Below are 27,785 nucleotides of genomic sequence, written 5' to 3' on the forward strand. Positions count from 1 at the left end.
TTTGCAGGTCGCGGGACAAAAACTCGAATGGCACAAAACAGCCACCATAGTATTAACATCTTTTAAAGAATTGATATTTATTATAAATTTATGTGTTAACTTTTCTTCTTATTTATTAGCATTTTTCCTGGTACGGTCAAGGTAGTTTCATTTTCAGTTTTATTTACATTGTATATGCGTTACATATAAATAATTCATCTGCGCATGCGTAGTTATTACATCGATCATGTGAGATGGAGTTGCTAGCTTGAGTGTTTACGGGTAGGTTTCTTTATTAACTATATTTCATTTTCATTTTCTTCACAACCGCACTCATTTGTTCTGTTTTTTTTCCAAAATATGTTCTTAATCAATTTGTAGTACAAGCCCAATATTTATTTTTTTTAACTTAATGACATAATACAAATTTTATAAAAACGCTGAAAGAGTTTTTAAAGGTTGATTTACACTAGGTCATACCAAAATTACCTCATATTTTGTGAAACCTGGTAGTTTTACTAGGTTAAAAAATAACGTGACAGCCTGGTTTAGATTGAGCCAGTTCATGAACAAGTTCAGTGGTAGCTACTGTCAAGGACACACCTGTTTAAAATCAGATTTCTTTTTTACATTTTTTTTCATATTAAATATCCACCATATTGAAGAATACAAAATGGTAATATGGTATAAACTATGTTGATTTATGACCGATTAGATTTAATTAAATATTTGAGTTAAGGTAGAGATCACGTTTTATTTATTTTGTGAATTTCAAGGTACACGGAAAATTGTCTGTAAACGTCTTGATAAGCATAGATGTTTAGCGGGGTTGGTACTCTCGGTGCCTTAATAGGCGGATGCACCCTCATTAAGCCTATAATGCATATTATTTATAAGCGGCTTATGCATCTGCAGAACTAACTTAACCTTTGAAAATTCAACTGAATATTGTAGAATCGTAAATTTTTTCTCTTTTCAAATAATATAAATATACGCTAACTCAGTGCATGCGTACTTTAAATTTTATAGTAAAATATAGTTCAATTCAATACATTTAAACGAAATCAGATATAAAAAGGTTAGTAATTCAGTACTTTGCTATATATTTTCTGTTCATTGATATTACAGTCGCCCCCCTCCCCTACTCATATCAAATCTAGTGGAATGACTTAACAATAATATACAAGTGATTTTGACTGATATATGAACGCAATAAAATCAAATTCGCCAGGTATAGATAGGTTTGCACCTAACACGTTTTAAAAGCGAGTTTTTTTTTCTTTTTTTCTGTTTTTTTGTGTTAATATCGCATTCATTGCTAATGCTATTAATACAATTTTGTAAGCATCACGCGTCGTCAACTGTTAGACTCACCGTCCTTGAACAATAAGAATATTAATTCATTTTAAGAGGAAACTTAATTTATTAAACAAAGAATTTATTAAACGTAGAATATTTGTATGCTAAAATTATTACAAATTTATTGACATAAAGGCTTCCAATATCAAACGTTCTGGGACCATACGCTGCTTTTAATTGAACGTTTCGAACGTGTCATTTTAAAGGTTTATTGTTATTATAAACCTTAAAACACATTTCTTGATATTTTTCAAAATTCAAAATTTCTCAATTTATGTTATGCTTTAGCCGGTTGAAAAATGTGGCAGGAGCGTCGGAGGTTAATTTCTATCAACTGCTTTTGTCCATAAGCCTGCTCAACCAAGCCAAGCCTGCAACATTTTAAGTTTTTCAGTTTTGTCGTTTAGAGGGTGCTTTGAGCTTTCATTACTTTTCACAATTAACTAGCACATCAATGTTGTTTGTAACATGCCCGTTTAATAGTGAATAACATAAATCCCTCAACGCAGAAAACGACACAATTGAATGTTGACGGCTCGTTTTGAATAAACCTGATCATCGATAGACCTGGTTAAGCGCCACGTACAAACAATTATACATGTTACATGTCCGCCTCTTGAAGAAAGTATATGTGGTACCTTCAGTTCCTTCTATACATGCTGTTTCTGAAATACTGTTTAAGCACTCTAAGGATTTGTCGTCTTTCTTTTCTTTTGATGGGTTGTCTGCGATATGAAGGCTTCAAAACTTTTGAACCCTTTTCAAAATTCAATTCTTTAAGTTCCACCCATTTTTATCTGGCAATAGAAACAAGCGTTCATTTGTTTTTCGACCATACGCCGCTATAAAATTACATTGTAACAGGTGCATTCACAATTGTTAAATCTTAAATGTTACTGATTTCGATGCTAATGAGTGTGAACGGTAGGTTGCATCCATAATCGAACCGAGCCTACAACTTGATGTATTGGGATTTAATAAAGGAATGTAATTAATTTTAGAAGTTTCTAGTCGTGAGAATATCCATGTAGTCAATACTATAAGTAAAAACGTTTTTTTAAAAAAAGATCTTTGGGGGTTTTTTGGTTGTTTTTTTTTTTTTGCTGGGACGGTCAAGTTAGTTACACTAAACTTGTGTTAATTTAAATTGCAGAACCTATATTTGCTGATTTACGAATAGCTAACTTCCGGATTCACTTGAAATAAGTTTCAGTTTAATTCTTCCGCGAAAAGTATAACTAGTTTCATTTTCAGCTCTCAGAAGAAATAAATATAAAAAATAAGATGTTTACTTCATACCTTTTAACAGACTTAACCCGCCTACGCAATAAAATACTTAAATAAAATGGTATATTGATAAATTCAACGATCAAATAATGAAGATATAAAATACTTCAGTATATCCGATGTTTGAATTCGTCAAGGGATTACAGTGAAATAACGATTCTATAAATAATTCAATTTACTCTTCAGGTCTAAGGCTGTAAACATGCTAACTGTATTAGATATTTAATTTGCTGGATTTCAAATATGTTTCATTTATTTGAATTTGCATTCTAAAATTGTTTGGACACACATTTTATTCTTACAGTGTTTCAGTATTTATTTTACAAAAATCATGGTAATTTCAGTCGCATGCTGTCATTGTGTATTATGTATTCGAAACAGCAGTTTGCATAGCACACTAAGAGTTTCGAAGTATAATTCAAAATTAAATAGGCTTTTGCGCTAGAATTGGTCATTTTAAAGATATACTATGCTCATCCGTGGAGAAAATATGTTAATCCGAGAAATTTATTGAAATCTATTAAATTCTTACTGATTCTTACCGAATATGTCTAATTTAAATAACAGAATGTATACACTATGTACGGAAAGCTGCGTTCCCAATTACAGACCATATCAAGTTGGTCTTTTCTTTAAAAAATTGAAAGTTTTTATAATGACACTATATATTCATATATTGACAACCTATAGTATGTTGAATTTATAACAACATATCTACTTTGTGTGAAGTCAAAACATGTCTATTTTATATTTACAGAGAGACTGTGTAGCAATTATCAATATTTTTAGATATCAAATTTGAGCATAGTATATCTTTAATCAACGGGAAATAACTGGTAAAAATGTAAAAATTAATAATAACCGCTCCCTGACCGGTGTTTACAAATCTGATACTACGAAAACTAATCCGATCATGTACAAATATTTTTAACTTTTGCTCAACTTTAGGAAATAATATTTAGAACTGATGCTAAGTTTAAGCTTCTGTACAGTTTTTTTCTCTTAGTTTTAAAGAAAACATGATAATAATTTTCGAATTAGTAATAAGGAGATATGTGGTAATTGTGTGTCGAGATGGTTTCATGTCTGTGTTCAGGGCACATTGCTTTCCATAATTGATCTTATATGTCAAATTATTAAGGTTGTTAATAAATGGTAGTATATTTAGCAAAATGAATCTCAGATCGTGTATTCATATTTGACATGAGATGTCGTCGGTTTATCAAATTTTTCCTTTTCTTATTTCTATAGGCTATGCGTGTATGTTTGGTGTAGAAAAAGTATTTATGTTAACTTTTAAGCATACTTGATACGGAACAAAAAACAAATGTAAACAAAGTTTACACAAATGTAAATAAATAAATCTAGTGAATATTTTCTTTTATTGTTATAAATTTCTTTATAAATGTAAAAAAGAAACAGATGCAGCTTCACGTTTGTTATGGTGACTGATTTGTGCCATTCTTATTTTCGCCCGGCGACTTGTTAATCCTCGACTATTCGCAAGATGAAAAACACGTTAATAAGCGAAAGCGCGGGATGAAGTTTTATTTATTAAACTTCGCCCGCGATCCCGCTTATAAGCGTGTTTTCGCCCACGACCCCGCCGTTTATTTATTAAGGTATTACCATCCTAATGCCTTGCCTTCGCTTTGAAGAGTATTCAAATAGGCTAGAACTACTGTTAACTACATTGAATCTGAGGGCCATGGGTTCAAACCTCAGTTAGGTCAACTTTTTTTCTTTTTTTTCTTTTAACATTATTTATGTATCTCTCCATCCATTTTGGGTAGAAAAAAGTGTTTATTTTTTATTATTTAATTTATATAGGTATTTATTGGCTAGATAATGCTAAATATAGTAATAAATATGGAACCTGATATTTTCAAAGTGTAATAAAAACAAAACTAGACGGTAAAAGTATTTAGTATTTTACTAGATCAACCAATATACTTTTTCAAAAATTTAGTGAAACTTTGAAAACAGGCACTCATTCGGGTAAATTTTAAGGATTTTTTTTTAAATTAGGCTCCCTAAGTAGGAAAATGGTCAAACATGTGTTAAAATGGGTGGGGTAGGGTCACATAATTATACATATTTTATAAATTTTGAGTAGAAACCTTAATTTTATGTTAAGTTTATCTTGATTGTTAGCTGAATAGTACTATTTTTTTCTTACCAAAAATTAATGGAAAAACGTTTTTCATTAGAATGTAATTGCAGATTATATAAAGGTTACTCATTTCTGAAAAAGGGTCCTCATACACCCTAGCTTCAGTTCATAAAAGTGGCCATAACTCGATTTCCGTACGGTAAAGTGTGTTTAAATTTTGCATACATGTGTACTTTGAGGTATGTATCTGACCTATGATATAAATTTTTCAGTTCCTTATAGTGCCCGTTAGGGTGGTAATACCTTAAATCTTGCTGCGCGCCCCCGTGGGGCGAAGTGTTTTTTGTGTGTAATACTCCGCCCAGCGCCCCCGCGATTTTTACTTTATAATTCTCGACTTTTCGCTTGGCAGGTCGCGGGGCATAAACTCGAATGACACAAATCAGCCACCGTAGTATGTATATCTGTACGGCATTGATGTTTATTATAAATTTATGTGATAACTTCTTATTAATTTGCATTTTTCCTGGTACTCCAAAGGTAGTTTCATTTTCCGTTTTAAGATCTACATTGTATATGAGTAACATATAAATCATTTATCTGAGCATGCGTAGTTATAACATCGATCATGTGAGATGGAGTTGCTAGCTTGAGTGTTTCCCGGTAGGTTTCTTTATTAATTATATTTCATTTTAATTTTCTTCACAACCGCACTCATTTGTTCTTTTTTTCCATAATATTTTTTTTAATCAATTTGTATTACAAGCCCAATAATTTAATTTTGTTAAGTTTATGACTTAATACAAATTTTATTAAAACTCTGAACGATTTTTTATAGGTTAATTTACACTAGGTCATACCAAAACTTCTTCATATTTTGTGAAACCTTGTAGTTTACACAAACAAATCTGATAAATAGAAACCTACCAGGCTATAAGACATGACAGGCTGGTTAAGATTGAGCCAGTTCATGAACAAGTTCAGTGGTAGCTACTGTCAAGGACCCACGTGTTTAAAATCAGACTTCTTTTTACATTTTTTTTCTATATTTATTATAATAACAGAAATATATATGCGTTTAAAGATTATTTTTTATAAAGTTTTTACTTCAAATTTGTTAAAAAAAACTTAAAGTTGTCTAAACTTTACATAATGAACACTCTGGTATATTTTGCGGCATCTAAAGGTCATATTGTGTTAATGTTACTTATTTTTATTGTCTTATTAATAATATGAAGTTCATCTGTCTTTTCTGAAATTACCCAGTTGTTTTCTATTCTTCCATGCTGTCTTTTTTGAAGACGATGTCTTATCGTAATCGATGACTATATTAAATAAATTAATTTTGATCTTATCATATTCTGTCTTAAATTTTATAAAACAATTAAAATAGAAAAACAAAATAAAATACATAAAACATGGGCAAACATTGAATAAGCGTGTTAATATTCCAATTAAAAGGTCTTTTGTACAATATCCAATATTAAATATCCAACATATTAAAGAATACAAAATGATAATATGGTATAAACAATGTTGATTTATGACTGATTTCGCTAAACTTAATAAAATATTTGAGTTAAGGTATATTTACATAGTGATCAATTTTAAGGTACACGGAAAATCTGTATTAAAATGTCTGTTAACGTCTTGATAAACATAGATTTTTAGCGGGGTTGATACTCTCGGTGCCTTAATAGGCGGATGTACCCTCATTTAGCCTATAATGCATACTATTTATAAGCGGCTTATGCATCTGCAGAACTAACTTAACCTTTGAAAATTCAACTGAATATTGTAGAATCGTAATTTTTTTTTCTTTTCAAATATTATAAATATACGCTAACTCAGTGCATGCGTACTTTAAATATTATAGTGAAATATAGTTCAATTCAATACATTTGAACGAAATCAGATATAAAATGGTTAGTAATTCAGTACTTTGCTATGTATTTTCTGTTCATTGATATTACAGCCGCCCCCGCCCCCTCCCCTACTCAAATCAAATCTAGTTGAATGACTTAACAATAATATACAAGTGATTTTGACTGATATATGAACGCAATAAAATCAAATTCTCCAGGAATAGATAGGTTTGCACCTAACACGTTTTAAAAGCGAGTTTTCTTTCTTTCTTTTTTTTGTGTTAATATCGCATTTATTGCTAATGCTATTAGTACAATTTTGTAAGCATCACGTGTCGTCAACTGTTAGACTCACCGTCCTTGAACAATAAGAATATCAATTCATTTCAACATTTTAAGAGGAAACTTAATTTATTAAACAAAGAATTTATTAAACATAGAATATTTGTATGCTAAAATTATTACAAATTTATTGACATAAAGGGTTCCAATATCAAACGTTCTGGGACCATACGCTGCTTTTAATTGAACGTTTCGAACGTGTCATTTTAAAGGTTTATTGTTATTATAAACCTTAAAACACATTTCTTGATATTTTTCAAAATTCAAAATTTCTCAATTTATGTTATGCTTTAGCCGGTTGAAAAATGTGGCAGGAGGGTCGGAGGTTAATTTCTATCAACTGCTTTTGTCCATAAGCCTGCTCAACCAAGCCAAGCCTCCAACATTTTAAGTTTTTCAGTTTGGTCGTTAAGAGGGTGCTTTAAGCTTTCATCACTTTTGACAATTAACTGTCACATCAGTGTTGTTTGTAACATGCCCGTGTCATTTAAATAGTGAATAACATAAATCCTTAAACGCACAAAACGGCATAATTGAATGTTGACGGCTCATTTTGAATAAACCTGTTCATCGATGGACCTGGTTAAGCGCCACGTACAAAAATTATACATGTTACATGTCCGCCTCTTGAAGAAAGTAAATGTGGTACCTTCAGTTCCTTCTATACATGCTTTTTCTAAAATACTGTTTAAGCACTCTAAGGATATGTTGTCTTTCTTTTCTTTTGATGTATTGTCTGTGATATGAAGGCTTCAAAACTTTTGAACCCTTTTCAAAATTCAATTCTTTAAGTTCCACCAATTTTTATCTGGCAATAGAAACAAGCGTTCATTTGTTTTTCGACCATACGCCGCTATAAAATTCCATTATAACAGGTGCATTCACAATTGTGAAATCTTAAATGTTGCTGATTCCGATGCCAATGAGTGTGCAACGGTAGGTTGAACCGAGTCTACAATTTGCCGCATTGGGATTTAATAAAGGAATGTTATTAATTTTAGATGTTTCAAGTCGTGAGAATACCCATGTAGTCAATTAAAATCTACTATCAGTAAAAACGTTTTATAATAAAAAGATTTTTGGGGTTTTTTTGGTGTTTTTTTTGCTGGGACGGTGAAGTCAGTTACACTAAAATTGTGTATATTTAAATTGCAGATCTTTAACGAATAGCTAAACTTTCGGATTCACTTAAAATAAGTTTCAGTTTATTTTTTCCGCGAAAAGTACAACTAGTTTCATTTTCAGCTCTCAGAAGAAATTAATATAAAAAAATAAGATGTTTACTTCATATCTTTTAACAACCTTAACCCGCCTACGCAATAAAATACTTAAATAAAATGGTATATTGATAAATTCAACGATCAAATAAGGAAGATATAAAATACTTCAGTATATCCGATGTTTGAATTCGTCAAGGGATTAAAGTGAAATAACGATTCTATAAATAATACTCGTATTAAATAGTTTCCTTTTTATTGCAAAATATATTACATTGAGGCGCATGTTATACACACGTCGTTGTTGATCACTAACGGTTCATCGCCCTTGAGAAATTAGCATTTCAGGGGAATAATTTATGAAATGAGATGCGCAATGAAAAAAAAACAACATAATGGGTTTGCGACCAGCATGGATCCAGACCTATGGAAGGGATCATCCGCCACTCTTATTAATATGAATACATTGTAATTAAAATGAAGACATTCTTATTATTTTGAAGACATTCTTATTGATAGGAAGACATTATTATTATTACGAAAACATTGTTATTAATATGAAGACATTATCATTAATACGTTGTAATCATTATGCAATATTAAGATGTACTTGCTGACGTAACTCGAGTTCTTATTGAAATATGCGAACATTCAATTTACACTTCAGGTCTAAGGCTGTAAACATGCAAACTGTATTAGATGTTTAATTTGCTGGATTTCAAATATTTTTCCTTTATTTGAATTTGCATTCTAAAATTAATTTGACACACATTTTATTCTTACAGTGTTTCAGTATTTATTTTACAAAAAAATCATGGTAATTTTAGTCGCATGCTGACATTGTGTATTATGTATTCGAAACAGCAGTTTGCATAGCACACTAAGAGTTTCGAAGTATAATTCAAAATTAATTAGGCTTTTGCGCTAGAATTGGTCATTTTAATCAACGGGAAATAACTGGTAAAAATGTAAAAATTAATAATAACCGCTGTCCTGACGGTTTACAACGAATCTGATCTACCGAAACTAATCCCCGATCTATGTCAAAATCATTTACCTACTTTTTGCTTTCAACTTTGGGAATAAATTTAGATAACTGAATGCTAGTCATGTAGCTCTGTACATTTGTTTTTTCTCTGATAGTTTTTAAAGAAACTATTGATAATGAATTTTCGAATTAGTAATAGGATAAGGTATGTGGTATTGGGCTGTAGTGTCGGAGATGGTTTAAGTCGTGTGTTAAGAAAGCCATTCGTTTGCCGAATATCTGGATCTTTTATCTGTCACAATTATATTTGAAGGTTGTTAATAAATGGAAAATTTAGCATAGACCAATAAATCTCAGATCGTGTATTCTGATAATTTGACATGAGAGATATCGTCGTTTTATCAAAAGTTTTTCTCTTTATATCTTGATTCTTATAGTGGGGGCCTTGCGTTTTGTATGTTTGGTTGTAGCGGAAAATGCATTTATGTTTAAGCTTTTAAGCACTTGATACTTGAAACGGAGAAGAAAAGAAATGTAAATAAGAGGAGTTTAGCACAAATGTAAATTAATGATGATCTAGTGATACCTTCTCTTTTATTGTTCTAGGGAATTTTCTTTATAATTGTAAAAAAGAATTCACGTATGTAATGGTGACTGATTTGTGCAATTCTTATTTTCGCCCCGCGACCCGCCATTTGTAAGCTTGTGTTAAATCTATCTAACTGTTCGCAGGGTGAAAAACACGCTATTAATTTTAGGCGAACTGCGTCAGGAGTGAAGATTTATTTATCAAAACTTTGGCCCGCGAATTCACCGCTGTATTACGTGTTTCCGCCCGCGACCGGAGAACCCACGACGTTCTTATTTATTAATATTCTCGTCTCCGAGCCGCCCGCGGTATTTATAACTGGTTTAATCCCAGGACTCTGTTAAGCTTGCAGGTCGCGGGCATAAAACTCGGAATGACACCAAATCAGCCACCGTAGCTGCTATATATGTACCGGCATTGATGTTTATTTATAAATTTGTGATAACTCTTGTTAATTTGCATTTTTCCTGGTACTCTAAAGTAGTTTCATTTGTACGTCGTGTGTAACGATACTACATTTAGTATATAAAGTTGGATTGTAATTAAATAAGAAATCATTCATCTGGGCATCGCGTAGTTAACATCGACACGTGAGATGAGAGTTGTAGGCTTGAGTGTTTATCGGGTAGTGGTTTTCTTATAATTTATATTGACAACTGTGTGTGCATTTCCGTCACACGCGCAACATCATCTTGCATCATTTTGATTTTTCCAAAAAATTTCGTTTGCAATATGTTTGTATTTCTAAGACCAAGAGTATTTATGATTTGTTATGTATATTTATAGTAACATATTGTATATCATGCAACAGATATTAGAAAAACGCTGAGATCGATATTTATGTATGTGAATTAGTACGAGTCGCTAGGTCATTTATCCTAAAACTTCTTTATCATATGTTATGTGAAACCTGTGTAGATGTTACACTACGCAACAATGTGATAAAAGATAACTCTAACCGGTAGCTTAGTAAAACTAGACCAGGGTCTGGTTAAGATTGCCATTCATGAACAAGTTCAGTGGTGAGCTGACTAGGTCAAGGAGCCCGATTGTTTAAAAATCCATGAACACACTTATTGTAGCATATTTTTTTCTATCATTGTATTATAATAACAGAAATAATATATGCGTCTTTAAGAGATTATATTTTATAAAGTTTTAGAGCTTCAACTTTATGATTTATAAAAATTTTCTTTATAGTCTGTTGTCTAGAATCGTTTATATTATGAAATGCTCTGGTATCTATTTTGCCGCATTTACAGGTTTATTGTGTTAAATGGTAACTAACTTATTATGTTAATCTGTCCTTTCTGAGACATTCCCCACGTTTTATATTCTTGCCATGCTGTCTTTATTGAAGGCGTATTGGGATCAGTAATCGATGACTATATTAATAGTTCAAACTAAATTTAATACTTAATTTCTTATCTTTCTTATTTTATAAAACAATAAAGAAAAACGAAATTAATACATAACAAAAACATTGAGCAAACATTGAACTAAGCGTGTTATATTCCAATTAAAAGTCTTTTGTACAATTCCAATATTAACGATATGCAATATTAAAGAATCAAAATGATATATGGTAAAACAATGTTGATTAAGTGACCTATTTCGCTAAAACTTAATAAAATATTTGAGTTAGAGTTATTGTACATAGTGATCATTTTTAATGTGGTACCGGAAAATCTGTATGAAAATTGTCTGTTAACGTCATTGGATAAACATAGGAATTTTTACGGGGTGAGTACTCTCTGGTGGCCTGTAATAGGCGGGATGTACCCTCATTTAGCCTATAGCATCTTTATTAACGGCTTAATGCCATCTGCAGACAACTTAACCTTTGAAATTCACTGAATGATTGTAAGAGTCGTAAATTGTAATTTTCTTTTCAAAATATTATAAATATATCGCAGACTCTGAATGCTCCTTTAGAATATTATACGTGAATATAGCTCCATTCAATACATTTAAACGATAATATAGCTTTGCTACTGGTATGGTTTTATGTTCATGATGAATATACAGCGCTCCGCCCCCTCCCCTATCTGATATCAAAATCAAGTGAAGGTAACAATAATATACAGAGTGATTTGTACTGGATATTGATCGCAATAAAAATCAAATTCGCCAGGTATAAAAGGTTGCACCTAAACACGTTTTAAGCGAGTTGTTTTTTTTCTTTTTTTTTGTGTTTAATATCGCATTCATTGCTAATGCTATTAGTACAATGTTGTAAGCCATGCACAGTGCGTCAAAATGATTAGAACCACCGTCTTGAATAGATAGAAATACGCCAATTCCATTTCAGCATTTTTAAGGGAAACATAATTTTACTTAAAATATCGAATTTATTAAACATAGAATATTTCGTATGCTAATTATTACAATTCATTGACATAAGGCTTTCCAATATCAAACGTATTCATGGGAACATGCCATCTCATGCTTTCAATGAAACGTTGAACCGTGTCAACTTGAAATAGGTTTATTGTTTATTAGTAAAAACCTTAAAACACAGTTTCTGATTATTTGTTTCCAAAATTCAGAAATTCTCAATTTATTGTTATGCTTAGCCCGGCTAAGAAAAATGGTGGCATGAAAGGGTCAGAGGTCTAATTTTCTATCAAACTGATTTTGTTACATGACGCCCTCCTACAGTCAAGCCACAAAGCTCTCCAACATTTTAAAAGTTTTATCAGTTTTGTCGTTTAACGGTGCATTAAGTTTTCATTACTTTGCACAATTAACTGTCACATCAATGTTATTTTTGTAACATGCCCGTTTAAATAGTGAATAACATAATCCCTAAACGCACAAAACGACACAATTGAATGTGACAGGCTCGTTTGAATAAACCTGTTCATCGATGGACCTGGTTAAGCGCCACGTAACAAAATATTATACATGTTCATGTCCGCCTCTTAAAGAAAGTATATGTTGGTACCCTTCATTCCTTCTATACATGCCTTTTTCTGAAAATACTGTTTAAAAGCACTCTAAGGACATGTTGTCTTTCTTTTCTTTTTATTTGTATTGTCTGATGATATAAAGGCTTTTCGCAACTTTTGAACCCTTTTTGCAAAAATTGCAATTCTTTGAGTTCCAAACCAATTTTTATCTGGCAGAATTTAGAAAACCCAAGCGTCCATTTGTGTTTTCGTCCATACGCCGGCCTATAAAAATTCCATTATGTATACAGTGGCATTCACAATTGTTGAAATCTTAAATGCTTGCTAATGAGTGTCGATCGAGGTAGAAGGTTGCATTCATAATTCGAACTCCGAGCCTACAACTTGAAAGGGAAATTTGGGGATTTAAATAAAGGGGAAATGCTTATTAAATATTTAGATGTTTCAAGTCGTGAGAATAATCCATGTAATTCAATTAAAAATTCTTTACAATTAGTAAAGGGCATTTATTATAAACATCTTTAGGGTTTTTTGCAGGACAGTCAACGTTAGTTTCATTCTCTAGTTTGCAACACTAAACTTGTGTTTATTTAAACTTGGCAGGGAAACCGTCTTTGCTTTGATTTTAAAACGAATAGCTAATTTTCCCGGATTCACTATAAGTTTTCATGTTTTTTCTTTCCGCGAAAAGTATAACAAAAGTTTCATTTTCAGCTCTCGGAAGAGATTTATCTCGCCTACGCAATAAAATACTAAAATAAAATTGTAATGTTTGATAAATTTCAACGATCAAATAAGGAAGATATAAAAATACTTCAGTATATCCGATGTTTGAATTTCGTCAAAGGGATTAAGTGAAAATAACGATTCTATAAATAATACTCGTATTGAACTATATTCCTTTCTATTTGCAAAATATATTACATTGAGGCGCATGTTATACACACGTCGTTGTTGATCACTAACGCTTTCATCGCCCTTGAGAAATTAAAGCATTTCAGGGAAATAATTTATGAAATTGAGACTGCGCAATGAAAAAAAAAACAACATAATGGGGTTTGCGACCAGCATGGATCCAGAAGGGATTATCCGCCACTCTTATTAATATGAATACATTGTAATTAATATGAAGACATTCTTATTATTTTGAAAGACATTCTTATTGATAGGAAGACATTATTACTTATTACGAAAACATTGTTATTAATATGAAAACATTATTTTTTAATACGTTGTAATCAATTATTATGCAATATTAAGATGTACTTGCTGACGTAACTGGAGTTCCTATTGAAATATGCGAACATTCAATTTACACTTCAAGTCTAAGGCTGTAAACATGCAAACTATAATTAGATATTTAATTTGCTGGCTTTTTAAATATTTTTCCTTTATTTGAATTTGCATTCTAAAATTATTTGACACACATTTTTATTCTTACAAGTGTTTCAGTAATTATTTTACAAAAAGCATGGTAATTTTAGTTGCCATGCTGACATTGTGTATTATGTATTCGAAACAGCAGTTTGCATAGCACACTAAGAGTTTGCGCTAGAATTGGCCCTTTGAATCAACGGGGAATAACTGGTAAAAATGTAAAAAATAATAACCGCTCCCTGACCGGTGTTCACAAATATGATACTACGAAAACTAATCCGATCATGTGGCCAGGTTAATGACTACCAACTATTTCCCCCTATATATAAAGTATAGTAAAAAGGCCAAATGTATCACGATGTTTGATCGGATCTTTTCCATGAGGTGATTTTTACGTCCGCACCGAAAGGGGTCAGTTAGTATTAAACAGTGACCTCTGTCGTAAGATAACGCACTACAAAAATTGGTTCCCCGCTTCGTTTTTTGAAAACGTTGTTATGAAAGCGTGTTTGTTTAAATGAATCAATGTTAACAGCATTTATATACTGCGAATGATGTTTCGATTGTTTTGATTAATTTTGAACATTTTATTACAAATGAATTAACACATATTCGGATAGCGTCCATACACTGAAATACCTAATGTTGATTTTAATGTGTGTGATTTTGAATTTGAATGTATTAAATATTGTTAAATGGAAATCATACCAATTTTCAGAATGAAACAAGAAAAACGTGTTATAAAAATAAAATAATACGTATAACAAAGATATATTTCAAGATACCTTTACAATTATAAAAAGATACGAATTACACAAAGTCTTGAAAATAACCAAAATCTAACATCAAATTCACTATCGCAAAAGGAAACACGGAAATTGGAATATCATAAAGCATAATAGGTGAACTGGCGGATAATCCCTAACATACAGACCAGGCGTCCGCAACACCTGATCAGGATCCATGCTGTTTGCTATCAGTTTCTCCACTTGTTAAGGGTTTGTAAGCGAACAGCGTGGATCCTGATCAGATTGCGCTGGATCCATGCTGGTCGCGTACACATTATGTTGGTTTTGTCATGGCGAGGCTCAAATGGTTTCAGAAACCTACCCTGTGCATTATAGGTTATGATCATAAGCAATATATATTCAAACTAAATAAAAGTAACCATCGGCTAATTTATTTGTATTTAGACATTGTCTATGGAAAATATAAATGAAATAAGGGTTTTATCGAATAAATAGACGTTTGATGTATTAAAACAAACGCGGCCGAAAGTTCAGTTTTGATATAGTCAACTGATTTATGTTGGAGTTGTGACACTTGCTTTTGACAAAAAAAATCGTATGTGATTATATCTGCATTTTGTAGGCTAGCGTTTTTGTAAAACAGTCGTGTACGGTATTATGTTATTTTCTTGTCAGAAAAAAATCTACGTATAAAATGTTGATGATGATGACAAGAACACAAATCTAAAAATGATGAAAAAATATTTGTGTTTTTTCAAATGAAAACATAATTTATCCAGCTTATTCTGGAGCTTAAAAATTACAAAGTTCTCTAAAGTGAGTACTTAAACATATGGTTTATAAATCACTTTACAATGCATACTTTCTAATAAATTATATTCTATGCCGTTTAAACCAAAAGAGGATAGAAATACAAAATCGAATTTAGCAATATTTAGTATAGCCGAAATATATTTATATTAATAAACTTTAGGGCACATGAAAGACGACAATGATCGTCTTAAGTAGTGCTAGAATTTTGCGACATGGAATACAAATGCACAATTAACAAATCATTTTAAAACAAATAGTTATAATAGATATGCATTTGAAGTATTCCTTGACAATAAACCATTAAATAAACATTACCGCTCCATTACGTAATGCTTCATCAAGATCCATTTATAACAATGTCATAGAATGAAAACAGTCCTTTTGAAAAGTAAAATGGCAATTGTTAGTACTTTTTAAATAGTTGAAATTGTTAATGTACATATGAGGTTTTACTGGCGCAATGTATATAGTTTACTTTGACTTTTAGAAATTTAAGAGCTGTTAGGAGAAAATGGTTAAAAAATTGTTCAGTTTCATGTACAAAAAGGAATTGTAACTATTAACTCGCATTGAAAAAGGCGACATATAGAGGTTACTTTTGTCGGCGGCGTCAGCAGTGTTAATTCCTATAAGTCGGATTGACTCCAAACTTGGTATGCATGCTTCTTACAATTACCCAAAGTACAGTGTACAAGAATTCTAAGGAACTGTCCCGTTACATTCATTTAATCATACACCAGTTTCCACATGACCATTTACAAAGTCAAATTGAATAATCCACATAGCTAAAGTTTAACTTTGTTATCCTGCAACATCTAACTATATGTTTCCAAAAACCTGATTTACAATAACCATCTTATTTTTGTATAAACTTCTTATGAGATACTAGAATTGTAGCGACAAATGTAAAGGAAATAGATTTGTTGTGAGCAATGCCAGATTCGAGTTCAAATGCTCAGAAGTATTATCACGAAGGCCGACAGTCCTGAGTGATTAATTACAATGCGACTGAGCTACAAACCGTGCATTTCTATACTATAAATAATGCAAGAAAAACTGGTATCTAGATGTATTTCAATTCTTTCATGCTAATAAAAAACAAAACTGATAAACAAAAATATGTTAGACTGCATTCAGCGTAGCTTCTTTTAGTCAATTGACGTCATCTGACTGTTTATAAGCAGTCGGTGTTTACGCTTTGCATTTATCGTGTAATAATGCACCTTTTGCCTATCTGTTTGATAAGGGAATAATTAAGTATTCAATAGCCTCTATTGACTTTGGGGTCACTAGTTCAAAGGTCAAGGTCAAATGGACCTTAAATGTCAGAATGGTGTCTGCTTATTATCTAGAAAACTATTTATCACAAAATCATGATATTTCACATATTAATTGGTCATAACTAGTACATGACCCCTATTGATTTTGGGGTAACTAGGTCAAAGGTCAAGGTCACAGGGGCCTTTAATGTCAGAATTGTTTCCGCCTTTTATCTTGAAAGCTGTTTATCACAAAATATTTAAATATAACATATTGAATAGTCATATATGGTATTGACCCCTATCGGCTTTTAAGTTACTAGTTCAAAGATCAAGGTCATAGCAGCCGTAAACGTAAGAATGGTTTCTGCTTATTACCTTGAAAACTTTTTATCGCAAAGACTTTATATTTCACATATTGATTAGTCATAATTGGGTCACTAGTTTAAAGATTAAAGTCTTTTTATTTCACATATTGATTAGTTATAACTAGTTGGTCATTATTTTACTTTTTTTTCCATAACTGAGCACTTCCATGTGATCATTTATGGCAAGTTTCTATAACAAAATTACCAATTATATGAGTGAAGGAATTGTAAGGGGGAATATGTATCGTTCGACATTTTTCGTTAATTGATTGATTGATTTTGGTATTAATTTTAGGTGAACATTAAAATCAAATTGAGCTTGTAATCAATTGCAACGATTACAGATACAATTTGTTTAAGTGATAACTCTTTATTACCAAGACATATAACAAGCAAGCGTGCCCAACAACTAATTTTAACAAGCAAAATGTCGTATAAGAAAATATTTAACATCTAAGCATTGTGGAGTATTGCAAAATTGTATAAAAATATTTTTTTAATAAAATAAAACAAAATAGTTATGGGTTTAAAAATATATGGACAATGACATTATGTATGTTCAATAATCAGAAGAAGAAAAAACGTTCAATAAAATCTATCTATGTTCTAAAAATATGATTGGGGTTAAAATGTATATTGACATGTCTTGATCCCCATAGATATTTTAGAACATGAGTATATTTGATATTTTATACAATTTTGTAACTTCAAGTGACTGTTTAAAGAAATACATAAACGCATTGAACGAACACATTACGGGACAGATTGAAATCATTACGGAACACATTGAACGTATTACGGAACGCATTGATGATATATTTTATTTTTAAACCACCTTCTATAGTCAAGAAATAAAATTCAATTTTGCAAAAGGTTTAGAGGTTATCAAGACTTTAAAAATTTTTCGATAAGTGATATGAAAAGAGTCAACGATTGACGTTAACATATTTGGAATAATTTAGAAACGACTGTGTCAAAATCTTCTAAACCACTTTTTGTCCAATTAATAAAAATAGAATACACGTTTTCTTAGATCTTATCATATCAAAGGTTACTCTGCTTTAGAGGTCTATGGATAAAAAAAGAAATAAATGGTTTAGTTTTAGGGTATACAACTCTTGAAATCTTCGTCAAAAAATATCTAATGAATTAAGTGCCAAATCAGTTCGTATGTACATTTTAAAGAACACGGTTTAGCTTTGTTAAATAATATTGATAAAGTAAAATATAAAACAACATAAATAAAAGTCATGAACAAAGTGAAATTTTTTCTTCAATTAAATATGCCAAATCTGATCGCCTTAAGCATAACTCGTTTTCATGATAGTGACATCATGCCCATCCGCGAAATTAGGAGTGATCTGTTCAAATTCAAGCGAAGAAACACAATCTGGATTTTAAACGATTAAAATGCTAGCGAGTTTTTCAAACTATTCAGTAAAGACATATACATGTTGTTTAGTATTTATTTGTTATTTTAATATCTTGAATATACAACTTATCGTTCGTGCAAATATCATCATCTTCAATACGTATATCGTTGTACTTGGTTTTTTAGTATTTTTCCTGGTAAATTTATGTTAGTTTCGTTTAAAGCAAGAAAAATGCATCTTAAGTACAACAGCAAACATAATTATAATCTTAAAACTATCGTTGTTGTCTCATTTATTGTAAACAAGTTTAAACAAGGAAATTCATTTATAGTCATACTGTTTTTTTTACTCCAAACAAGGGTACAATTATGTGGCCACAATGCAACATTGTTTAAGGATAGGAGTGACACGTTTATCCGTTCAAATAGGTGCGGTCGTTTTTTTTAAGCCAAAACCGGTAATAAAATGTTGGTAAACAATAAACTTGTTTAATAAAATTTCAACAAGTAAAAAAGTTAATATTGATTTTAAACATAGCATATGTGTATTTATCACACACCTTTGCCGATTTTGCGACTCCGTAAATATGGTATTGCACGGCCGTGCATATATTTTGACGTGACGTCATTAGCGTTATACAAACAAAGTGTAAAGACGCGCTAAATATTAGCGTTATACTATAGGCGCGTAAATGAAAAATGATTATTATTTCACTTTAAACGGTTTTAATTTTGGTATGTGATAAATAGAATTTTCCCACCAGTAAAGCTGGAACGTCGCCATATGACCTGTGATATGTGGGAGTGACGTTAAACCCAATCAAACAAACATACTAAGGCTTCTATGTATATATCAGTCAGTTTATAACAGTACATACATCTACTAGTGTCATAAAATTCCAGATTATATATACAAAAATCTAATTTCATGCCTGTTTTTAACTATATATTCGATGTTATACGATAATTACGAATAAAAAGCATAGCTTTCTTAAAAGTTTTCTTCAATAAGGCTTACCTTATGACATTGCTGAAGTCGGCGCATGAGAGGTTGGGGTTGAATGATGAACACAAATGCAATGATTGTTTTACTAAATGTTACTTATTTAGTCTCGATTTCATTGCTCTCTAAAAATCACTTTCATTTCATATACCGGTACTTAGAACTGAATATCAAATGTCTTGAGGGCTGCTCATTAGCTGAAAAATTGACTTGACTTAATGTGATCGATTTAATAGAAATAAGGTATTTTCTTTAATAATTTTCTTTATTTATTTTATGTATTTTATTTATTTTTTTTATTTTTTATTTTTGCTTACAGATATGCTTTTTGTTGTCGCCTTACAACGGTTTTAAAGACAAAATGTCCGTTTTCGTCGGGGCTCTTTTAGATGTCTCTGACTCTATGAAAACTAGTATTGGAGACGGTGTTGACGAAGAAGGCGGTACTTGGGTACATTCCATTTTCAGAGTGGTCGATGATTTAGTTCAATATGATGTCTCGGAATCCAATAAAATTTTTGTCGTCGGTGTTGGGGCAAAATACTCCCCGAATACATTTGATATAATAACCACAATTACAAAGTCATCAAAACCTGCCTCTGATACAACAATTGATAGAATTTTCCAGATTCTTGAACAAAACGGTGCACACACGGTCAGACAATGGGCAGATAAAAATACTGTGATGTCTGTGGTATTAGAATTCAAGGCACAGATAGTTTTAGAAAAGCTATCAACAGACGAAAAATTTTTACGAGAGTTTGTCAACGACTATTTACCAGCAGCTTGCAGGAGTTGGGGTAGCATTCCTGGTGCATCCTTAGCACAGTCAATGTTTGCAAGTGTTGTAACACCATTTCGGAAAGCATCAGAAGAAGAAATTGTAGAAATCATGGAAAAAGCTGTACCGAAACATACAAGCAATCAAAATATTGCAAAGGTTCTCCTAACAAGTATTACTGTCGAGGCAGTAAAGGATGTGAAAGAAGTTTCAGATGTTCTACATGGACGAATCAATAGACGAGATCTGACAAAGGCAAGAGTACGAGAATTACTTCAACTTATAGAACCATTTATATATGGATTGACACCCTTGCATTTTGCTCTTAATGAAGCAGCACAACTTTTCAGTACAATTAGACCATCGTACTTAAATCGTCATAAGTTACTCTTTGTTCTCTCAGATGGAGAACCTACAGATGAAGGCAAATCAGAAATCCTAAAATCAAGTTTTGAACGAGAGAGCGTCACGGTTGTTTGTTGCTTTATTTCAAAGTCATCTCACGTTAAACCCCGGAAGTTGCATAGCGTTTCTGAACATGATTGGGAAGATGGGGCAAAATTTCTGTTCAACCTTAGCTCGTACATTCCAACCTCAACAGTTACAAGAGCAATATTCATCAAAAACGATTGGCAGATTGACATAACTAACAATGAAACAAGACTTTTTATGCACGTGAACCACCCGGACAACTTAAAGGATGTGTGCAAATTAGCACGGAATGCAGTTTGCAGTCAAGATTCCTTATCAGAGTTGCTTGTGTCTGTCTCACTTGACATTTACATTAACGACAAAAACCGTTCAGTAGAAGTGTATGATCAGGGAAATGTAGGAACTTGCTATGCTCATGCTTCTGCTACTGTCCTACATCTGGCAATGCACCGGATTCTTGGACGTAACCATGGATATCCTACGTTTGAAGATCTTCGAGACGAAATGATCCGTAGACACGGTATACATGGAGCAAACACTTTGCAAGTGCTTCGAGAAATTTGTCCCAAGTATCGATTGCGTTGTCGGGAGGTTGACATCAATGGTGCAATGCAAGCAATTACAGAGAAACGCCCAGTCGTTGTTAAATTCCGGCTAACGGAAAGGGAATGGGTTACTTTTAAAGAATATTACCGATTGACACCTTATGGAATTTTGACGGAGCGAGATCTTAACATCAATATAAAAAGATCATATGACAAGAGATTTGGGCATGCAGTAGTTCTAACAAGTTTTAACAGTGAATGTCTACATCTTATGAATTCTTGGGGAGAAAGTTGGGCTGACATCGGTTTCTTTAGAGTAAAGAATGCAGACGTTCTCCAGATGGAATTCATCGATGTATACTGGGAAGAAAGGGATCTTTCCCAAAGCGAAAAGGACTATTACAAACAAAATGGAACTGAAGTGGCTGCTACTTTGATGAGGTCATTAAGAGCATTGCAGATGGCAACATTTACTTGTCCAAGATGTAAAAGGGAATCAAATGTTGACGACTTCTCCGGAACACTTACACGAGTCTGTTGTCCGCGGTGCGAGAATGGATTTTCTAGTAGTGATGGTGACGGAAATATTTTGGCGCTGAACATTTATTTGACATCATTAAGCAAGTGAACTGTAAATTGTAAAAACAAGACTAAATTATAAAAAATGAAACCACTTTGTTAAATAAAATAAGCTGTTCAATTGCAAGAAAAATAGAATAGCATATGACATCAAATAGGTAGGTGACAGAGAGAAAGAAGTTCTCTTCCTTTATTAGACCTGGTGGATGCTTAGCTAAACATAGAAAAGCATTTGTTTCAAATTAACATTCTTTCACTCTAAAATGAAGCGTATTATTTTTTTATTATAAACCTTATATTTCCAGATAGAATGTAAAGTGCTTAAAAGTAGCATGCCTCTTGATTCATAAAAAATCCAGAAGAAAAAACAATATTTTATAGACATACGTATAAGTTATCTATTCTTATACATAGAAGAAATAAGTAAAAAAATCTGATTCAAGGGCAGATTACTGGGAAGTGAAAACGGTGACCCCCAAATTTGTTTTGCTTAAAATGTTTTTGTTATCATATTCTAGCAAAATCCAAAGTTTAGAGAGATTCTATTGAACAGTTTCAATTTTGCCAATATGTCTATATGAAAACCCCCAAAAGTGACTTCAATGGACCATTAATAAATGGCTAGTTTTACAATTTAATTACAACTCTTTTATATTACAATTATTGGTGTGTTTTTTTTTTTTTTGGCACTTTGACATTGCATTCAAAATCAAATACTCTTACCATTTTGAAGGTACTGTTTAATTAAACTTTGGCTATGACTAAGATAGAGAAAAAAGAGTCCTTTATGACCCTATCCTTTCTAAATCTTACTTAGGGAACAACTCAGGCAATGTTTATTTACCAGGGTTATCCAGTGCAAACAACTTCAAGTTTGCGTGTAAGCGTTTTTTTTTTTGTTTTTTTTTACTTTTCTACAATATATAACATAAAAGCTTTTTTGTAGATATCTTTGTTCATATTGACTGATATCAAAAACATAAAATATTCAACTATATTAAAACATAAATTGTAATATAAGTTCAATACTTCTTATCTTTTAAAAATTTTATTTTTATAGTGTTTATTTGTGATGATATGTTATTATGTTATCCTTTAAAAATTGTTTATTTTTTTATCTAAATTATAAACTTCATTGATATTATCGATTTTATCATTCATAACTATATTTTGAACCATATCAAGAATACATTCATTGTGTATTAATCTAATAGATGTATTTGTTTAAACACAGTACTTAAGAGTAGGTAAGGACCATAACATAATTATGTTACACTTGAATTTACTATTTATTACAGGTTAAGGACTTTGTGGCTTAGAGTTGCCTTTAAGTGTTGAGGCATCAGAATTGCAGTCACTGTCTACCCTAAGAGGCGACAAAATGACTTCAAATTACTGGAGTTCATGCATCTCTTAGCTCTAGCAGTTGAGGTGATTTTGATTTTGGTGTTGCTTTAAGTTTGTAACACTCGGGGTTAGCCAAAAACATATTTCCTGTTTCGGCGCCATATGACTTAAATTGTGTTGGTGCACCGTAAAAAAATAAAAGCAACAAAAACAGGTTAAACGCATTCTACGGGTTTGGACAACATCAAATTTTCTATGTCTGAATGTATTTTATTATGCTTTATGTATTTATTCCAAGGGCATATGTATGAAGTTTTAAAAGATTTAAACTTTTTATCACATAAACCGCGACAAATGAGTGTAATAAAGCCACAATAAAAGATGTTATACAAGTATAATAACAGTTTTACGTGACATAATTTGCGTAATATACAGACATAAACTTAAGCGTTACACTTCTAGCGCGTCAATGAACTCTTTTGTACAGGAAACAGTTCTTATTTTAGGTATGTGATAAATAGAATGTTATATTCGTGTAGCTAGTTAACCAAATTCATTTAACTCGTTGAGAAAATATTATGCTCGCCTAGGGCTCGCATATGATTTTAAGAGGGATGTTTCACTTTAAGTTTTCACTTTTGGAGAGTCATAAGTCAAAGAAATGAGCATGTTAGATTTGAATTTGATCATGGTTCAATAATTTTTGGGAGAGTTATGCCCCTTTCCTTTTTCAGTTTCCGTTCATTATCTCCCCAAAGGTATTGCAAATTCAACTCAAATTTGACACATGGACACGTCAAAGAAATGCGCAGGTCAAGTTCAAATTTGGTCATGGTTAATGATTTTGCCAGAGTAATGTCCCTTTCACTTTAAAAATAATATGAAATTTTCAGTTACCGTTCATTATCTCCCCAACGGTAATACGCAAATGACTCAAATTTGACTCACATATAGATACGTCAAAGGAATGCGCAGGTCAACTTTGAATTTGGTTATGGTTCAATGATTTCTTTGGAGAGTCATGGCCCTTTTACTTAAAACATAATATTAAATTTTCCGTTTCCGTTCATTATTTTCCAAACGGTTTTACACATTCAACTTAAATTTGACATATGAATAAGTCAAAGAAATGCGCGTCATTGTTAATGATTTTGGCAGAGAAATGTCCCTTTCACTTTGAAAAAAATATAAAATTTTCAGTTTCCGTTCATTATCTTCCAAACGGTATTACACTTTCAACACAAATTTGACATATGGAAACGTCAAAGGAATGCGCAGGTTAAGTTTGAATTTGGTCTCAAATTTGACATATTGATACGTCAAAGGAATGTGAAGACCAAGTTTTAATTTGTTTATGGTTCGATGAATTTTGGCAGAGTTATGCCCCTTTTACTTGAACTTTGAAAAAAAAATCAGAAATTTTAAGTTGCCGTTCATTATCTCCCCCCCCCCCCTCCTAAGTGGTTGTACACATTCAACTCAAATTTGACATATAGATTCATCTCAGGTATAAGCAGTTCAAGTTTGAATTCGGTCTTGGTTCAATAATTTTGGACAAAGTTATCTCTCTTGAATGTTGGGAAAAAGTCAGTTTCAGCACTCGTATTTTTGTGGAATTGTATGTATTCATTATTATGGCTACAAATATGCAATATGCAATTTACAAAAGGTTAACACTGAATAGTTTCAGTGCCTTGATCTTTGTATAGAAATGGTTTGTGATAACATTGAAAAATTTTAAGGGCTTTGAACTTAAAATAAAAAATAGTTTGTGCAAACAAATTTTGAACTAAATATTAAAACGTCTGAAAGTTTGGCTGCATGCGGGGGCATCCGTGACGTGACGACACATTTCTAGTTTACATTACCATTCTATCTATTCATAATGACATTATATATTATAAGGTCCCAGAATATCCAGAAGATATGACATTTTTTTGTTGATAACGTACAGCGTCAATAAAAACGCAGCGTTTATAATGCAAATGTAAAGAGTAAATAAAATTAAAAAATTGCGTGAAACTTTTTAGCCTGATTATTTCTATAAAAGTTCAATAAATTAACATTATATATTCAAATGGACTTGCTTAATACCAAAACATCATGTATGTTGTAGGTGAAGCTTATTTTAAAGAGAATAAAGTTGTGTTTTGTTGTGAATCATATCAAATGTATGTAAACAATACATAATCGCATATCATACAAAGTTACGCAAGGGCATGCAATTTTTCACAATCAATTAAAAAAATCATGAAAAATTAATGTATTATCTAAACTGAATTTCGCACTTAAAACCGGAAAAATGATTTTAAATTTTATTATGCCACTAATATAATTTTCCCGTTTCATTTCGCTACTTCAATTTCAAAATTTAACGATCATAACATAATCATAATTATACTTTTCTACATATAATCTATCTTTGAATTAGTAAGATATAATGCTATTTTGACAGTTTAAGATTTCCATTGAAGTCTACAAGAAATAACACGATCTTTTCAAAACGTTTCATCCGTCATTAATACATTAATGCAGATATGTTTTATCTTTTTTAAATACCATTTATTAATTGAAATATACTATTCAATATAACTATAAAAAACATCAAAATTTCATATATAAAAAAATATATAAGGTAAATTCATTGGTAACATTAGTAGCATAACAGTTTTTCGAAAACTTGGGTACCGTATTTTTAAGGTACTTACTGACTGGGTCACGTGAATCAGGGGGCGGAGCGATCCCTTCTCTGGCGTAAAGTCAATTGTCATGTAATTTTGCTGATGTAAATGCTCCCAAACGATCCCTTTTAACCAGATATCGGTTCACCACAACAACAAGTGTCAAGTGTCGTGTGGCAGCCGTAAAAAAAGTTGTCCCGTTCTTCATTTCCGTGTTGTTATAATTTTTTTTGTTCTTCGGTATCATTGATTCCAGCAATTTAGTGTTAAAAATCGAATTCCACTTTTGTGTACCGCTCAAGCCGGTGCTAGGGGAGGCTTAAAGAATGTTGCTCTTTTACAGTACCCCTAATGTACAGACTCATTCAAACCGATTTTACCATTTTCACGTAATTTTGCTTATTTGATGCTTCTGAGGGTTCAATTCTTCTAGAAATGTATTCAACACTCATTCAATAATTTCTATGTGCATAGCAAAGGTGATACGTTATAACATTTTGTTGCTGATTATATTTAAGATCTGCTTGCTAAATATTTCATCTTCTGTCCCAAGTGATAATATGTTCTAGGCGACTGTGTTGGGACATACAGTATAATTCGATGGGTCCAAAGTTAACTTCTCACAATGTTTGACATTGTTATTTACAAGGTCACCCCTAAGCTTCTGACAAAGTAAAGAGCTATCGTTCTTAAGACATCTAACTATGGCTACAACGGCCTCGTTTACAAATAAGATTTTAAAATGTTGTTTATCAAGTTTTTTATGATATTGGTAATGTGACACATGTAGGTTTAAAGTAACAATTAATAAATTGCGACATATTGTGTTTCAAAATAAACATTAATTTAAATATGTTCTAATGATCCGTGTTAAGGATTCATTTTATATTGATGAATTTTACATTCATGTAGAAAATGAGGGAGTGAGAGATTTTGTGCAATATGTTCTATATGATGTGAGGATTTTATCAAAATGTACGAGTATTAGTTTTTTATGCTTTTATAATTGAATGTTGATCAATAAACTATATCCGCCATCTAAACTGTATTAAGAAAAATTGAAATGTCATAATAATTTGTGATGATGTAAAAAATTTACTAAAGCTATAACTGCCAGGAAAAAGCATCTGAGAGTAGTTATTAATTTTGACTCCACCCATTATTTTTCATATATGCTTTTAACAACCATGAAGTATATTTGAGTGATCATCATATTTCATTGATAAAATTAAATAAATGTACAGATCAAAATTATGAAGGTCTTGTTAAGATATTACGTGGTACATTCTCTTAAGCAACAGTTAATTATTGACCACTGACAACCATTTATTAAACTGATTCTTGCTTTTATTGTATGGCTCTTGAATAAATGATTTTAACATAATTATATTTGTTGTTGTTTGTAACTTGTTCACGTTTCAACAACTTCGCCTGTGTATATATATCTATTACATGATATGTGACTCCTTCAATTTCGCGATGCCATTTGTGTTCTCGAAATCGTGATATTACCCACTCAGTATATAAACGTATTGGTTTTCCAAGGGTTAGAATTAAAATCCGCATCGCTTTTCAAAATAATGAAAGCTCGCCACTGATTGGCTGTTTTGAAGACCACAAGAAGGTGACTACCTATGGGTGGATATCAGATCCTAATGCGTATTGTTATTTAGGAGCTGATTTAAATCAGATTTGCTTTACATTTTGCTCCAGGGAGTGAGATATTTTGTTTATTTTATTATCTCTCATATACAGACTCAATAAAACCGCCTCTGCGATTTTCTTTGTTTCAGTCAATACTTCACTCCCAACTTAATTCGTTTGTAAG

General features: G+C 31.6%; 2 protein-coding genes across 3 annotated transcripts in view; one reads left to right on the forward strand and one right to left on the reverse strand.

The window, feature by feature from the left end:
* The window catches only part of LOC132724979 (amine sulfotransferase-like), a 131,120-nt gene that overhangs the window by 92,714 nt on the left and 10,621 nt on the right, over positions 1-27,785 (reverse strand). The window lies entirely within an intron of this gene.
* LOC132724978 (uncharacterized) lies at positions 143-27,341 on the forward strand. 2 transcript variants are annotated; one of them, XM_060709966.1, is made up of 2 exons: positions 143-261; positions 19,912-27,341. In XM_060709966.1, the coding sequence occupies exon 2, from the start codon at positions 19,954-19,956 to the stop codon at positions 21,976-21,978; it is 2,025 nt and encodes a 674-aa protein (XP_060565949.1). In that variant the 5' UTR covers positions 143-261; positions 19,912-19,953; the 3' UTR covers positions 21,979-27,341. The 2 variants fall into 2 exon arrangements, with proteins under 2 accessions (XP_060565949.1, XP_060565950.1); XM_060709967.1 differs by lacking the exon at positions 143-261 and adding an exon at positions 5,266-5,401.

The sequence above is a fragment of the Ruditapes philippinarum genome, unplaced genomic scaffold (genome assembly GCF_026571515.1).
Source record: "Ruditapes philippinarum isolate M1 unplaced genomic scaffold, ASM2657151v2 ctg732_1_1_1_1, whole genome shotgun sequence".
Lineage (NCBI taxonomy): Eukaryota > Metazoa > Mollusca > Bivalvia > Venerida > Veneridae > Ruditapes > Ruditapes philippinarum.

Excerpts from the sequence above, each read along its gene's own strand:
- LOC132724978 (XM_060709966.1), top strand. The coding sequence starts at position 19,954 with ATGTCCGTTTTCGTCGGGGCTCTTTTAGATGTCTCTGACTCTATGAAA.